Source organism: Toxorhynchites rutilus, unplaced genomic scaffold (genome assembly GCF_029784135.1).
Source record: "Toxorhynchites rutilus septentrionalis strain SRP unplaced genomic scaffold, ASM2978413v1 HiC_scaffold_347, whole genome shotgun sequence".
Taxonomy (NCBI): domain Eukaryota; kingdom Metazoa; phylum Arthropoda; class Insecta; order Diptera; family Culicidae; genus Toxorhynchites; species Toxorhynchites rutilus.
Window position 1 is genome coordinate 1 of NW_026599924.1, and position 15398 is coordinate 15398.

Here is a 15398-nt window from a genome sequence, read left to right on the forward strand (position 1 = left end):
ATGACGGGGAGTTGAGTTATTTCGAGACTACTTCTTTGAAGTGTCCTTTTCAAATAGCACGAGAAGTCGAATCAAAATATAGTAAAATTGCTAAGATATATTTTTATCGAGAACGCGTCCATTTACGTCTTTTGGAGACACCAGATTGGGCAATAAATTATTACGTATTATTGCCAACCGTGCATTAATCAGCCTGCAATGCACATTGGAAAGTGTTTTAAGATTTATCCTAATATACCAAATTACAAAAAGTAAAATATTGTTTGTCACATAAGTCCAATATCATTATAGTACATCCCTTCCTTGTTGGGTTTTTAGAGACTTTAAACTTTTGCAGTTCATTCGTCTCTAGTCCTGAGAAGGGCCCTTGTGAAAAGAAAACTACTCCATTACTTCTCCTTCACCTGTCTTAAGAAAGACAATCCATTCTCGACTAACGCTCGCCGGCAACGAGAAGTGATTATAATACGATGCTTGGTTCCAAAATGATACTAAATAATACGAGCATTTGTAAACGAATAACTCTGAACTGATTAAGAATTGATCATATTTGTGGAAGCATGTTCTATTATCAAAAGTATTCTTCTATAGTAACATTTATCAGCAAGCTCAGAGGTTTATTCATATTTCATATATTCATACTTGTGACAGCGTATGGAATGTCAGAGTTTGAAAACGTGTTTTTAAAACTCTTTTCGCATAAATTGGTGGCCCTGAAAAGGGCCGTTTGTTTGAGAATGAGGTCAGATAGGTCAGACTTAGGCGCGTTCTCCACGAATACGACGAGCCAATTGGATGTCTTTCGGCATAATGGTCACTCGTTTGGCATGAATGGCACACAGATTGGTATCTTCGAATAATCCGACCAGATAAGCTTCACTTGCTTCCTGCAGAGCCATAACAGCCGAGCTCTGGAAGCGAAGATCGGTCTTAAAATCCTGAGCAATCTCACGAACCAAACGTTGGAATGGAAGCTTACGGATCAACAATTCAGTCGACTTTTGGTACCGACGAATTTCACGCAGAGCGACGGTTCCTGGCCGATAACGATGTGGCTTCTTGACTCCTCCGGTAGCTGGAGCACTTTTACGAGCAGCTTTAGTGGCCAACTGTTTGCGAGGAGCCTTTCCTCCGGTGGATTTACGAGCGGTCTGCTTGGTACGAGCCATTGCTTACGATTTCAGTAGAGTTAACGGTTTCAAAGTTGTTCTTGGAATGAAAAATTTCCACGCGTTCCCTCGCTTTTATATATGAAACGTGTTACCATTTTGCGCATGCGCAACAAAAAGGAAAACGCAGAGAAGAGAAGAATGACAATATGATGAAGAAGGAAACAACATTTACATTCGGATATAAAAGAGGGTACCCCTAGGTGAAAACAACATCAGTTTCATTCATCGTTTGTACTGGAAAGCATCATACAATAATTCAGAAAAATGACTGGCCGTGGTAAAGGAGGAAAAGGACTGGGAAAAGGAGGAGCCAAGCGTCATCGTAAGGTTCTTCGTGATAACATCCAGGGTATCACAAAGCCCGCCATCCGTCGTTTGGCTCGTCGTGGAGGAGTGAAGCGTATTTCCGGTCTTATTTACGAGGAAACTCGTGGAGTGCTGAAAGTATTCCTGGAAAACGTAATCAGAGATGCTGTTACCTATACGGAACACGCCAAACGAAAGACCGTTACCGCAATGGACGTTGTGTACGCTTTGAAACGCCAAGGTCGTACTCTCTACGGATTTGGAGGTTAAATGATATAATTTTGCGTAGGTTTCAACAAAACGGCCCTTTTCAGGGCCACGATATTTTTCCAGTTAAAAGAGTGATTAGTAACGTTTTTAAATGAACCACTGTTCAATTGATTGATTGAATATTTGATTTATTTCAGTCGGCTTTAACCCTTCAGGTCATTCGCCGTCTATCGAAAAATATTGATATTACAAATGTATACAATGTTATTACATGACGTGGTGAAAAATAAACGAAACATTGAACAACTTTAAACTTCTGTACTGAACGCAACCGCTCCAGATGTGTAGCATGCTTACTGCGCAGGAACCACTGTTCAAAATCATGATTCGTTTCTCAATTGGTGGTACAAGAAAGCCAGTTTTTTGTGCGTTCGTTTTTTCCAGATTTCCCATTTGTGCGACCCATTTGGTGCGATTTCATTATTAAATCTAAACTCGAATCACACAAATAATAAAAGTACTCAAAAGTGGTCGCACGAATGAGGAAACGCATAAAAACAGGTTTTCCTGTTAGTTTATGATGACGATTCAAATACAATTTCACGTTGTACTTTAGTTGTATTGACCCAAACCCAAAAAAAAAGTCCAATATTTGTTGACTGAATGTCTGTGAATTATGAGTCGAATGAGGGATCATTGTAAACTATACTTGGGTACATGTAATCTCAAAACGATCGCGATGGCTATGAATGATTTTAGACCAAAACCTCATGTGATCGCAACCTAATGCAGGCTCGACGTAAAGTTTGTTACACAATTGATGCTTTTCGATATCATCAGTTGGCCATCATATCTCGTTTCGTTAGAATATGAACATTCTTAATAGTGTACAATGTTGGACACATGATGCAGATGTGTGAAAATGTATATTGACTGTTATAAAAAAATCATTTGAATTATTATTTGAGGTGAAAAACTTTTGTTACTCTTTCGATTCAATGTGTTTGTAGTCCTGAGAAGGACTGTTTGTTTTTAAATCATTTCAATCGACTGAACTTTACTTCTTGGCGGCGGCTTTCTTCGGAGCGGGTTTCTTAGCCGGTGCAGCCTTTTTCGGTTTTGGAGTTTTAGGCTTCTTCGCCGCTGTTTTCGATGGTTTGGTTGCTTTCTGTTTGGGAGCGGCCGCTTTTTTCACGGTTCCAGCCTTTTTGGCAACTTTGGCGACGGCTGCTTTAGCCTTCTTCTCAACCGCTTTCTTTGCTGGTGCTGCCTTAGGCTTTTTGACGGCAGCAGTTTTGGGAGTGGCTGCCTTTTTGGCAACTTTCTTTTCCCCTGAAGGCTTCTTCCCAGCCGCAGTTTTCTTTGGTTTCTTCTCGCCCGCAGGTGTCTTGTCCTTAGATTTAATTTTAAAGGACCCCGATGCTCCACTTCCTTTGGTTTGCACAAGACTACCTTTCTCAACACCACTCTTCAGAGATTTCTTGATGAAAGTTGAGAGCTTAGCAACGTCGCACTTGTAATTGGCACCGATATACTTCTTGATGGCCTGAAGAGATGATCCATTACGTTCCTTCAAAGTCTTGATGGCGGCTAAAACCATTTCATTCACTGGTGGATGAGTGGCTGGCTTTTTCGGTTTCTTACCCTCTCCTTTAGGAGCACGAGCCTTTTTCGGTGTCTTGGCTGGAGATGCGGCAACCGATGCTGCGGTAACGACTTCAGTAGCTGTATCGGCCATTTTTCACTGTATTTCACTACTATGTTTCAACGAAATGCTGAATTCCATGGTGCGCTCTGTGTCGCCACTTGTGCTCGAAATTGACATCTGTGTTAGGGAAACTCAGTGCGTTCGTTTCAATTCGTTGTTGAGAAAATCTTTTGCGTTTTTGAAATTCATATTTTAAGACATGGTAATTTTCTTTGTCCTAATTCGCACAAAATAACGTTATACGCTTTTCATTGCACGCTATGATAATCTAGCTAACATTCAGAGTTGTCTGATGTTAAAAATCACTTCTCGTTTCGCAACAATTTTCCGGTAATGTGCATAGTATGTATCAGAACTATTAACACAATACTGAAAATGTGTAAAATTGTGTTATTACAAAAGTAAAACGACGATAAAAAGTTGTTTGTAAAGAAGAGCAACATTTCCCCGATCATTTGATACCAAAATTGTATGTTTCTTCATCAACACAGCGAAGTATTTTCATCTAAACTTTGCTGCCATCGGAGCAGCTCAGGCACTTTTTGATTTCCGTTCGCTTTCATATGACTCAATATACCCATACAAAATTGTTACCATTATTTAAATTTGTTCTGTGAAATGAAAGAAATTTGAATACTTTTAGAGAAAATATCATCATTATTCGTACAATCATATTCGTAGTTACGATTCACGTTCCGAGGATGGATTGGTAATACAAACTGTTTGCCAACATTTGTGTTATCGATATTCTGCTACAAAATCCCAAACTGTACAGATCAAAAATATTTTATTTATTTAAAATCATTTAAAATTTTAAAAATCATCATGATGTTTATAATGTTTACATGTACCCTATGATTTGGTGAATTTGTATGTTATTCATATGTTGACTCCAAACCAGTATAACCTAAAATTGAAAGTTGAAAAAAACCATAGCTGTGCTTCTGAATTTTTCATTTCATCTGTTGAATGTTTCCGCTATTAATTTTTTTTTCTTTCTGTCATCGTTTTTACTATACCAACGTTAGACTATTTCCGTTTTTTTTGCCACTCGTAAGTGAAATATTATTTCAATATAAGCTAGCTTTCCAAAGACAACTCTCCAATGGGTTCATTCGAATAGTCAATAGCAGCATGTTTGAAATCAATTTATTAGTTTTATCTTGTTCAGTCCTTCGACAACAACTCACATTCCACAATTCCAACTTTAACTACCTTAATTCTTCATCTGCTTAGTCTGTTCAACAGGCAGCTCATATGGAACGACAAAGCTCAAGATTTGTACTCGCGACAAAACGTACATTTCAATTACCCAACTGTGAGATCCTAATTCAATACAGGTAATTACCCGACTGCGCAGATAAACGGTAACAAATCCAACACATCATCCTGGTAAAACTGAAAGCTCAGATCTGGCTTATCCGTATCACGCATAATTCGAATCGAAATTTGAAAAGTAAACTTGTGTACATGTATTTTGGAGAAGGATAAACACATTTAAAAAATAAAAATCATGGATGAGAGTTATCCATTCCGTATATAATAAATATCCTATGTAATAGAGCAGTGGTTTTCAACCTTTTCTGCTCCTTTCCACTTTTGACGAAGATTAATCCCAGTTCTTCCCCCTATCAGTATTTTGTAAGAAAGTCTGTAGCATATCAGTAAAATAATGAATGAATACAAACGGCTTTCAAGTTATATTCGCAACAAATATGATTCTGTACTTGTATCTGACTACAAAAAAGGTATATAAAGTCAGTATGACACCTGCGTCTGAATGATTTCCGCCAAAATCATAATTCTTGAGCACGTTGTCAAAAAGCACAACTCATGTCATCTTCGATATCCACTCTGTTACGGTGTTTTCTTTCCATCAGCAGCATTGTAGGAAATCCAGATTCACATAAATACTACACACTAGACAACAATACTCGTAACAATAATGCAGATCGATGATTTTGTTCTAAAATTGATCCGAAACTTTCGTCACTGCCAGTCGAAAGGGGATTCAAACCATGTCCAAATCTTGTTATTTGACATGGTTACATGAAACATGATATCACATGTTTCAAGTTTAACTTGTTGTAAAAAATCTTGACAAATGCTGTACAATTTTCTTTTTAATGGTCTTCTGTACTGTTTCGTCGTCTGTTCCATCATCATTCTTTGACGAAAGTCTTTGAAACATTGTGAAGTTGTTCAATCGAACATTACATTCCAGATTTAGAAATGTTTGCCGAGGATCGCAAATTTTAGCGTATCCAATAAAGTTTTTGTAGTAATTTTTGTTAATCATTGTCAAATTCAAAGCGAAGTAAATGTACAATAGTCCCTTGCAGAATTCCCCCCTTTTAAAGACTAAATTCCCCACCGGTTGAAAATTACTGTAATAAAGCATTCAGTTTTCTCCAAGTGATAAAGAAAATTTTGAATGAAAATTGAGACAAACAATGGTGTCATATTTTAATACAGTCAATTCGATGCCAAACCGATTCAGTGGTTCTCAGAATCTCATGGAAGTGGTAGTTTTGTTTCTTATCGCAAGATATTAGACTCGTATTTTTTTATTATTTCGTTAGGGTGACCATTTCGATTCAATTTAAAGTCAATCAAAGTCAAAAATTTAAAATCAATCACCTGTTCATTAAAAAACCCGCTTACAAAATATTTGAATTGTTCTTCGTAATTATCGATTGTATTTGTTTTTTTTCCTGTTCCTTTTTTTCCTGCGCTATATATTTTTATATTTTTTCTTGAAAGCTGAGAATGTTTTACATAACATATCTTAAAATCAGAGATGTATTTTTGTTTTGTTTTCACCTTATGAATTTTCAAATCTAACCGATGGTTCGATTTGAAAAATCGGTTTTCCCATTTTTTCTCGATATGGTCGATACATGAAATTGAAGTCAAGAAGCTAGTCTCCTTTGAAAAAATATTACACCTGCGATAAAATTGGATTTTGTTTTCGTGATTATTGATTGTATTTGCTTTTTATAGATCAAGTGCGCTATTTTTTTATTTTTTCTTGAAAATTAAGGATGTTTTACATAACATATTCTAAAAATCAAAAAGGTTTTTTTTTTCGTTTTTGAGTTATAACTTTTCAAAGTTTACATGTTTTCAGTCTTTTTGCAATATTTCTGTGCGAATATACTAGATCTATGCGACTAAAATCCAGTTTAATCGCAAATGTGGCACTATAAACTATTTGGCTTTAATTGGACATAACATTCAAACATTCAAAAGTTATGATTTTTGGAAAAACGGGTAAAATGATTTTTTGACCACCGGTTAGATTTGGAAAATCATAACATAAAAAGGGGAAAACATCTCTCTGATTTTACTGTTTCTTAGAAATTTGTTTTTCGTTTATATGACAGCCCACCCTAAGAGGAGTGTCGAACCACCTTAGAAATGTTTCTTCCCCATAATACCTCCACATGCCAAATTTAGTTCCGTTTGCTTGATTAGTTCTTGAATTATGCGGAAATGTATGCTTCATTTGTATGGCAGCCCCCTCCCCTCTCAGTGAAACAGGAGGAGTGTCTATTCACCATAGAAACCTGTTATGTCCCTTGAAACCTTCACATGCCTAATTTGGTATTTTCTTGATTAGTTTTCGAGTTATGCAGAAATTTGTGTTTCATTTGTATGACAGCCCCCATTAGAGAGGGGGGAGGAGTCTCAAACTGTCATGAAAACCTTCCCCGGCCCCAAAAAACCCCAACATACCAATTTTCATGTCGATCGGTTCAGTAGTTTCCGAGTCCATAAGAATCAGACAGACAGACAGAAATCCATTTTTATATATATATATATATATATATATATATATATGAAAAAAAATATATATATATATATATATATATATATATATATATATATATATATATATATATATATATATATATATATATATATATATATATATATATATATATATAAATATATATATATATATATATATATATATATATATATATATATATATATATATATATATATATATATATATATATATATATATATATATATATATATATATATATATATATATATATATATAAATATATATATATATATATATATATATATATATATATATATATATATATATATATATATATATATATATATATATATATAGATGATGCATAACATCGTGAAACGTGAAAAAATATACACTGAGAAAAAAATAGTATTTTTTTTTCTATTTACAAAAAAAACTTTAGTTTGCAACATCTAAAATACGTATTTTTTATTTTTATTTTTATTTTTTCATATAAAATAGAAGTCATGGAGAAAAAAAATAATCCAAGATGGTAAAACTATTTTTGACAAACTTCTGATGAACATCTGATGTGATTTGAAACAAAAAAGGTCATTCTTAATCTCATTCTAAATGCAGCCATTCTCGAGATATTTAAAAAAAATATTTCCAATCAAAAATACTCATGTTATGTCATTTGTCGATTTCATTTGCAATTGCTCTAAACGTCAAATACAGGTCGGACTCGATTATCCGGAGTATTAATTTTTTTTTCACTCCGGATAATCACAAAACAAAGAATTTTCTCTCGGTAAACGTAATATTATTATGATTTGCACTTATTTATTGAACGGTTTTATCTAGCTTGGACATGTTTGTATTTTTGTGACTTTGTAACTCTGTAACGTTGTCTATAGCGCTATAACGTTGTCTATAGCGCTGTATCACATTGATAGAAATTTAACCCTCTTTCTGTTAACCGTTTGATCTGAAATTTGGAACACATCTTTATCTCGGATGTCATTATAAAACTGCGTATTCCGTGATCTTGAAAATCCAAGATGGCGGCCGGTACAAAATGGCGGATTATGGACATATTTTCTCAAAATCCTATCAATATGGGTTTTCTCAAAACCCCATAAATTTGGCTATATGAAATATGGCATATGAAAAAACAATGGCAATCAAAGGCCTTGACTAGTAGAATACAGTTATTTATGAAAAATTCAAAACCAAGATGGCGGCCGCTACAAAATGGCGAATTACATATTTTCTGAGAACCCCAACAATATGGGTATCAAATGAAAGGGATTGACTAGTAGAACACAGTTATTTATGAAAAAATGCAAATCCAAAATGGTCTCCACCACAAGATGGCGCCATATTTTTTCTTTCAAAGCCCCATCAATATGGGTATCAATTGAATGTGCTCGACTGGTAGAACACAGTAGATCATTAAAAATCAATGTCCAAGATGGCCGCAGTTCCCAAATAAACAATTACTTTTTCAATAGTTTCATTCAGCTTGTCCTGTTTGTTTGTATGCTTGAGTGTTTGTAGGATTGTCCCACATTGATTGAAATTGGACCCCGTTCCTGATCACTGATTGATCTGAAATTACCTTTAATTTTACTGCCATTATAAAACTGCGTATTCCTTGATCTTGAAAAAATTCAATTTGGCCGCCGCTAAAAATTGGCTGAATGGCTTGACTTGGAGAATACACTACATTATGAACAACATAAATACCTAAAGGTCACCGCCACGAAATGGTCGACTATGTTTTTTTTTGAAATCCTCTCAATATTGGTATCAAATGAAATGATTTGACTAATAGAATACAGTACATCATCAAAATATTCCGATGAATATCCATCTTGTCGCCATCGCCATCTTGTGGTGGATTTGTATTTCCCATAAATAACTATGTTATACTAGTCAATCCCTTTCATTTGATATCCATATTGATGAGGTTCTGAGAAAATATGTAATCCGCCATTTTGTAGTGGCCGCCTTCTTAGATTTGCATTTTCCATAAATAACTGTATTCTACTAGTCAAGCCCTATCATTTGATACCCATATTGATGGGGTTGTGAAAAAACTATATATGGCGCCATCTGGTGGTGGCGGACAATTTGGATTTGCATTTATCTTGAATGTCTGTGTTCTACTAGTCAAGACCTTTGATTTGATACCCATATTTATGGGGTTCTGAGAAAATATGTAATCCGCCATTTTGTAGTGGCTGCTCAAATAAATATTAGATATACAATATTTGCTGCGCATATTATTTAAAAAAATGCACCAAAGTTTGGATGAAGATGATCCGTTATTGAGTAAATATTCGGATTTGGTATCAATAGATCCGGAAACTGTTCCTGTTCCTTAACATTACATTTAAGTCGCAAAATTAGTGTTGTGTTGGTACTTGAAAAGGCTTACCATCAGTATTTCGGTCAAATTGCACCAAATCGGTGACCGATTTCAATAGGAAACGGCCTTCGAATGGTACCTAGAATATCCAAGTGAGTAATAAACAAGATTCTGGTAAGGACGTGTGAACTGTAACAGAGAAATTTAAGATTGTTTCAAACATGAATTAAGAACACGCTAAATGTTTTCTCAACAGCGATTCGAAACGAGCGCAGGGAGTTTCCCAAACACGGATGTCAATTCAAGTCAATAGCGGCAGCACCAAGGAAGTCAGAGAAACACAGTGAGCAAAACGGGAGAAACGGGGGACTTGATCAGTTACCACCGCACCAGCACGGACGGACGGATTACATCCGTTTTCTCCAAATCGGTGTTTAATTTGGCAGTGTTGATTTCGATGCACGATCCGGCCTAGCCTTCATTGCCGACGATCCGCCGGAAAATATCAGCGATACTAGCTAACTTCGGTGCATTTAGCAAAAGTGTACGGATATTTGGTCGCAAAGTTCCCGGTGAACGACCAAGAAATGAAAATGATTGGCCAACGGTGATTTGTAACAAAAGTGCGTGAGTTATCGGGAAGCGTGTCTGTTGCTCTGACTCTAAGTGGCGCAGGTCGGGAATCCTGTGCGACACAAGTCGCTGAGATATGGTTTGTGTAAAAAAGCAAATTTAGTTGTACACGCGATGTATAAAATGGTGAAAGTTCGCGGTGTGGAACATGAAAAATTGGAAGGTAACAAAACGGCTTCCTAAAAAGAAAAGAAGAAGAAAATAAAGTGGTTAAACGGAGATAATAGTTTGGAAAGATGAAGAAATTGTTGTGAATAGAAATAGTGTTGGAAAGAAATATTGGTTGGAATTGAACGGGAGAGAAGTGCACGAAAGTAAGCGACGACGAAGGAAGACCGACGGCACTAAGAGCCTGACCACCAACGGGTGATGAGAAGCTGGGCACTGGGCGAGAAGTCACATCAGGTGAGTGCGAGCGTGAGAAAGTGTGTGTGTGTGTGTGTGTGCTATCAATTAAATTATCTTAATTCAATAAAATCTATTTTTGTGCATGATGGCTGCTCGTGATCTGGCCGAATTATATTGAAGCTTCGGATACTTAGCACAAACTTCCATACAAAGCAATTGAATTTTTTTATGTTGTTACTCTATTTTTATATTCTTATCTATTTATTTTTTATTAGCCGACAACAAAAATCATTTCTTCTTCCCACTTTTTTTTTCGGTCAGTTAATAACATCAAACGTAATGCTTAACTCAAGATTTCTGAACATGATTATCAGACTGAAAGAAATGTAATATTTATCCAGTTGCAATACTGGTTGTTCTTCGAGCACGGAAAATGTAGAAGATATAGTCTGTATTGATATTTGCTTCAGGATAGAAATCGAATCCATTTTTTGTTGAGTGTCGTTCTTAGCTGCACTACATTTTTTAAATTCAAAAGCTTAGCTGGGTATGGAAATAAAAACTGTCCCCAAACCAAATCACCCGCATTATGGAAAATATTGTGTAGGGTACCAAATAAGAAATGATATGAGGTTCACCATAAAATCTGTGGTAAAAAGCGTACTTTTCATTTTTTTGCACACTATTCTCGATAGCTTCGAGATAAAAATTACTGGAAAAAAATGAAAGTGCGTCTTACTATGGTGTATCGAAAAATCTTGAAATATTGAAATTTTCTTTATTCAGAGATTCAGTACTACTCTAATTCGTATTTAAATGCGTTTCTACACCTTTTTAGATATGTGTGATAATATGTGGTGCAAAAAAAAGGTCAAATTCATATATAAGTATTTATGTTTATTTGTTCGTGTATGTCTTTTTCAGAATATTTTGATAACTGCGCGGTACGAAAATATCTAATTATTTTTTTTTAAATATTTTTTCTTATTTCTATTTCAGTAATTTTCTATTTTTTTTAATTGGTTAAAATCCTAAAATTGTATGTGCGTATTCCGTATTCGTAAAAGAGTCCCAAACCTTATCACCAGCGCTATGGAAAGTATTGTTGCGAATTAGAAAATTAGATGTTATTTTTGAATATAACATCTATATGGTTCACAATAAGAGCTATGGCTAAAACGTTGTTTTTTGTTGCTTGAAAAAGAAAATATGTAAAAATACTCGTAGTACATCTTACTATGATAAAATTACCATCGATTTTTTTTTTATGCGAAATTAGATAATTCTTTAAATCGATCAGATTTGGAATTGTTTAGTATTATGAATTGATATCCACGATTTTATTAATCATCTATTTCATATAAATAAAAAGTATTGAACGTACTTTTGTTTCCTCATTTTAACCTCGCTACATTATGAAACAAATAATAAATAAAAAAACACGTACGAACACATTTCAAAACAGTACTGTGCGTGTTGAGTATCTTTCATTTCCATTTTTTCATTCTCAATAGGCTTGAGTTTTGAGTATAGGTATTCAGAATAATAATTTATTTTTTGAAATTTTGTACCGTATACAACATTTTCATTTTCCAAATGAAAAAATACTAGACAACAATATAGAAATAAAAAAAAAAATTGCATATTTTTGTACTGCGCAGTACTTAAAATTTTCTAAAAAAAAAATCGCAAACATCTAAAAAGAGATTAAACCAGTACAGATTCTCAGAATTCTAAAAAAACGAAAAATTTATAAATATATATTTTATGTATCGCGCCACACAGTTAAACTTCTGAAAAAAATCACACATATCTAGAAAACGCGTAGAAAAACATTTGAATACGAATTAGAGCAGTACTGAATCTATAAATTAAAAAAAAATCAATATTACATAAATGTTATTTTTTGGTACTTAAATTTTTGATAAAAAATTATTTTGATATTATTTCTCGATACACCATAGTAAGATGCAAAAACTTGATAAGAACGTTTCTTACTATAGATTCCATGGTGAATCTCATAGAGGCAAAAAATACTCAAAATTTCTTATTTTGTATCCTATACAACATTTTCCATAAAGTGGGTGATTTGGTTTGGGGGCACTTTTAATTTCCATACTCAGCCAGGCCCTTTGCCTATTTAACAGCATGAATAGGAACGCCAAATTAAAAGCTTTGATTTCAGTTTGCAGAAATCGTTTGATTGCAGAAAATATTCAATTACATAGATAGATTTCAATATACAATAACCTTAAAATTAATCGATGTTATTTATGTATATTGACAGCTTTCAATAAATAAAAAAAACGAGAAAATACAATTAGTTCAAAATTTTATATTCTGTCGAACTTCGTTAACCTGCAGTAACGTATGGAGCGATTTCACGCCAAATCAGCTGAATAACAGCCAGTTTCGACACGACGCTCTTCAATTACTTTTAAACCGTGTACACAAGGTAAAAGCTACCCAAAATCACAATTTTCAGTATTTCTATGTTACTTTTGTTACAAAATAATCGATAAAACTTTGATAACATCCAGCAACTCTGATGTATCGTGTGGTTTGGCTTTTCTGCACTATCGACGGAAGGACTGAAAGGCAAAGCTGTTTAACGAGTCTTGTATGAGATTCAGTACTAGGTCCGGAGCTCGACACAATGTTATCATTGGAAGTGTGAATTGCTGGTGATTTTTTTTTTTTTTTATGAGAATGGTACTTCAATCATTATCCTTTGCTTCCCATCCTGATCTTATTCATGGCAACGTGGCGAAGGATGTATGCATGGAAGGAAAGAAAATTCTGGAAATGTAGTTTTTTAGCAGCTGGTATACCTGGTAATTTGGCCCATCTCAACTACCTGAGTAAAACGAGCATGTATTACCCATTTCTGCTACATTCTACTCGTATAATAATACTGCTTGCCTTTATCGATTTGATTAACCGAGATTCGATTTCATTTCGAAGCAGTGTTTGAAACATTCCTCGTTGTGAGCTGATGCTTTGCAATAGTTTAAAACATTGAACTTATGATTATTAGCTAGAATTAATCAGGAGAAAGCTAAGCATATTTAGAAAGCATAAGTCAGAAATCGATTTTTAGAAAAGTCCACTATCGATCTGCAGGGACTTACGTGGGTTAGAAAGAAAAGGTCCATTGTCGGTCTCCGGCCTCGGTTGGGCTCAACAGGGTAATATTCCGAGCTCGGTGAAATGATTCACTCATATCGGTTTGGAAACAGATGCTCTCCTTGGAGATTGCTGTGGATTGATTTTTAGAAAACCAATCAATGTAACTCTTTATTAGAAATTTGTTGTCGTCCTGAAAAGGACGGTTGGGTTCTCGATTTTGGTGCAGTTCCATGTCGTTGTTGATTTAAGCTTTCTTCTCGGTCTTCTTGGGTAGCAGGACAGCTTGGATGTTGGGCAAAACTCCGCCTTGAGCTATAGTTACACCCGACAGCAGCTTATTCAATTCTTCGTCATTACGAATAGCCAGCTGCAGATGACGTGGGATAATTCTGGTCTTCTTGTTGTCACGAGCGGCATTTCCTGCCAACTCCAACACTTCAGCTGCCAAATATTCCATCACTGCTGCCAAGTAAACAGGAGCTCCAGCTCCAACACGTTCGGCGTAGTTTCCCTTCCTGAGCAGACGATGGATACGACCCACTGGGAACTGCAATCCAGCACGATTTGAACGGGACTTTGCCTTTCCCTTAACTTTTCCTCCTTTACCACGTCCAGACATTTTTTGTTATATAATTATGAAGTTATTCACGAGCAAAGCGAAACTGTACTGATGAAAATTTTCAGTAAGCGAACCCTCTTTTATACTAACTCTGCCATTATTAGTTTTTCACTCAGGCAGTGCTACGAATATAATGAAATGGCATCATAAACATAAGGGGACGGGCATACATTCCACCCTGACTGTGCATATAACATGATGTTTCCCTTGCTTTCAACATTAGTTCCTCTCGAACAGTGAAAGCGTTAAAACGTAGCAATGGCTCCTAAAACCAGTGGAAAGGCAGCGAAGAAGTCCGGAAAGGCTCAGAAAAGTATTACCAAGACCGACAAGAAAAAGAAGAAGGTCCGCAGGAAGGAAAGCTACGCTATCTACATTTACAAAGTGTTGAAACAAGTCCATCCTGACACGGGTATATCATCCAAAGCCATGAGTATCATGAACAGCTTTGTGAATGATATTTTCGAACGCATCGCCGCTGAATCATCTCGTTTAGCGCATTACAACAAGCGATCAACTATAACTTCTCGTGAAATTCAAACCGCAGTTCGTTTATTGCTACCAGGAGAATTGGCCAAACACGCTGTCTCCGAAGGAACCAAAGCCGTCACAAAGTATACCAGCTCCAAGTAAATTCTGAATTCTACAATATGAAAAAAACGGCCCTTCTCAGGGCCACAAAATTTAGGTTAAAGAGTTCAAAATACAATTTTTCAATCATTTATTGGTGTTATTATAACAAGTCGCTTCTCGTGCGAACACTCCGCTTTCATTGCTCGAAAGTTTCTGAAAAGTAATATCACAAAAGGTGTCCAAAATGGCTCGATATAACAATTTAATGTAATACGATTTATTGTGAAGTACGTTTTGAGAATGATGTGATCATTGTGTGCAGAATGTATAATGCATCGAGTGAATTTGATAACTGAAACTTGTTGCCCTTTAATCTCGACTGTCCATTCTCATGGAACGTCGTAATTCCAGTATATCACTCGGATGTCCCCTCTCATGGCATATTAAAGTTTATTAGTGATGACGGGGAGTTGAGTTATTTCGAGACTACTTCTTTGAAGTGTCCTTTTCAAATAGCACGAGAAGTCGAATCAAAATATAGTAAAATTGCT

The 15398-nt window shown here is 35.3% G+C and overlaps 5 protein-coding genes across 5 annotated transcripts; 2 read left to right on the forward strand and 3 right to left on the reverse strand.

Moving 5' to 3' along the window:
* Nucleotides 1-735: 735 nt before the first annotated feature.
* Nucleotides 736-1231, reverse strand: LOC129782023 (histone H3). Its single transcript, XM_055789508.1, has one exon. It carries the CDS (start codon nt 1167-1169, stop codon nt 759-761), a length of 411 nt encoding a protein of 136 aa, XP_055645483.1. The 5' UTR covers nt 1170-1231; the 3' UTR covers nt 736-758.
* Nucleotides 1232-1393: 162 nt separating this feature from the next.
* LOC129782024 (histone H4) lies at nt 1394-1976 on the forward strand. The gene has a single exon (XM_055789509.1). The coding sequence runs from the start codon at nt 1437-1439 to the stop codon at nt 1746-1748; it is 312 nt and encodes a 103-aa protein (XP_055645484.1). The 5' UTR covers nt 1394-1436; the 3' UTR covers nt 1749-1976.
* Nucleotides 1977-2673: 697 nt separating this feature from the next.
* On the reverse strand, nt 2674-3458 carry LOC129782025 (histone H1B-like). The gene has a single exon (XM_055789510.1). It carries the CDS (start codon nt 3424-3426, stop codon nt 2746-2748), a length of 681 nt encoding a protein of 226 aa, XP_055645485.1. The 5' UTR covers nt 3427-3458; the 3' UTR covers nt 2674-2745.
* Nucleotides 3459-13091: 9633 nt separating this feature from the next.
* LOC129782022 (histone H2A) lies at nt 13092-14306 on the reverse strand. The gene has a single exon (XM_055789506.1). It carries the CDS (start codon nt 14272-14274, stop codon nt 13900-13902), a length of 375 nt encoding a protein of 124 aa, XP_055645481.1. The 5' UTR covers nt 14275-14306; the 3' UTR covers nt 13092-13899.
* A 221-nt stretch (nt 14307-14527) lies between these two features.
* Nucleotides 14528-14907, forward strand: LOC129782021 (histone H2B-like). Its single transcript, XM_055789505.1, has one exon. It carries the CDS (start codon nt 14533-14535, stop codon nt 14905-14907), a length of 375 nt encoding a protein of 124 aa, XP_055645480.1. The 5' UTR covers nt 14528-14532.
* The last annotated feature ends 491 nt before the right edge of the window (nt 14908-15398 follow it).

What these genes read in the sequence shown, in the direction of transcription:
- LOC129782023 (XM_055789508.1), bottom strand. Translation starts at nt 1,169, where the DNA reads ATGGCTCGTACCAAGCAGACCGCTCGTAAATCCACCGGAGGAAAGGCT.
- LOC129782024 (XM_055789509.1), top strand. Translation starts at nt 1,437, where the DNA reads ATGACTGGCCGTGGTAAAGGAGGAAAAGGACTGGGAAAAGGAGGAGCC.
- LOC129782025 (XM_055789510.1), bottom strand. Translation starts at nt 3,426, where the DNA reads ATGGCCGATACAGCTACTGAAGTCGTTACCGCAGCATCGGTTGCCGCA.
- LOC129782022 (XM_055789506.1), bottom strand. Translation starts at nt 14,274, where the DNA reads ATGTCTGGACGTGGTAAAGGAGGAAAAGTTAAGGGAAAGGCAAAGTCC.
- LOC129782021 (XM_055789505.1), top strand. Translation starts at nt 14,533, where the DNA reads ATGGCTCCTAAAACCAGTGGAAAGGCAGCGAAGAAGTCCGGAAAGGCT.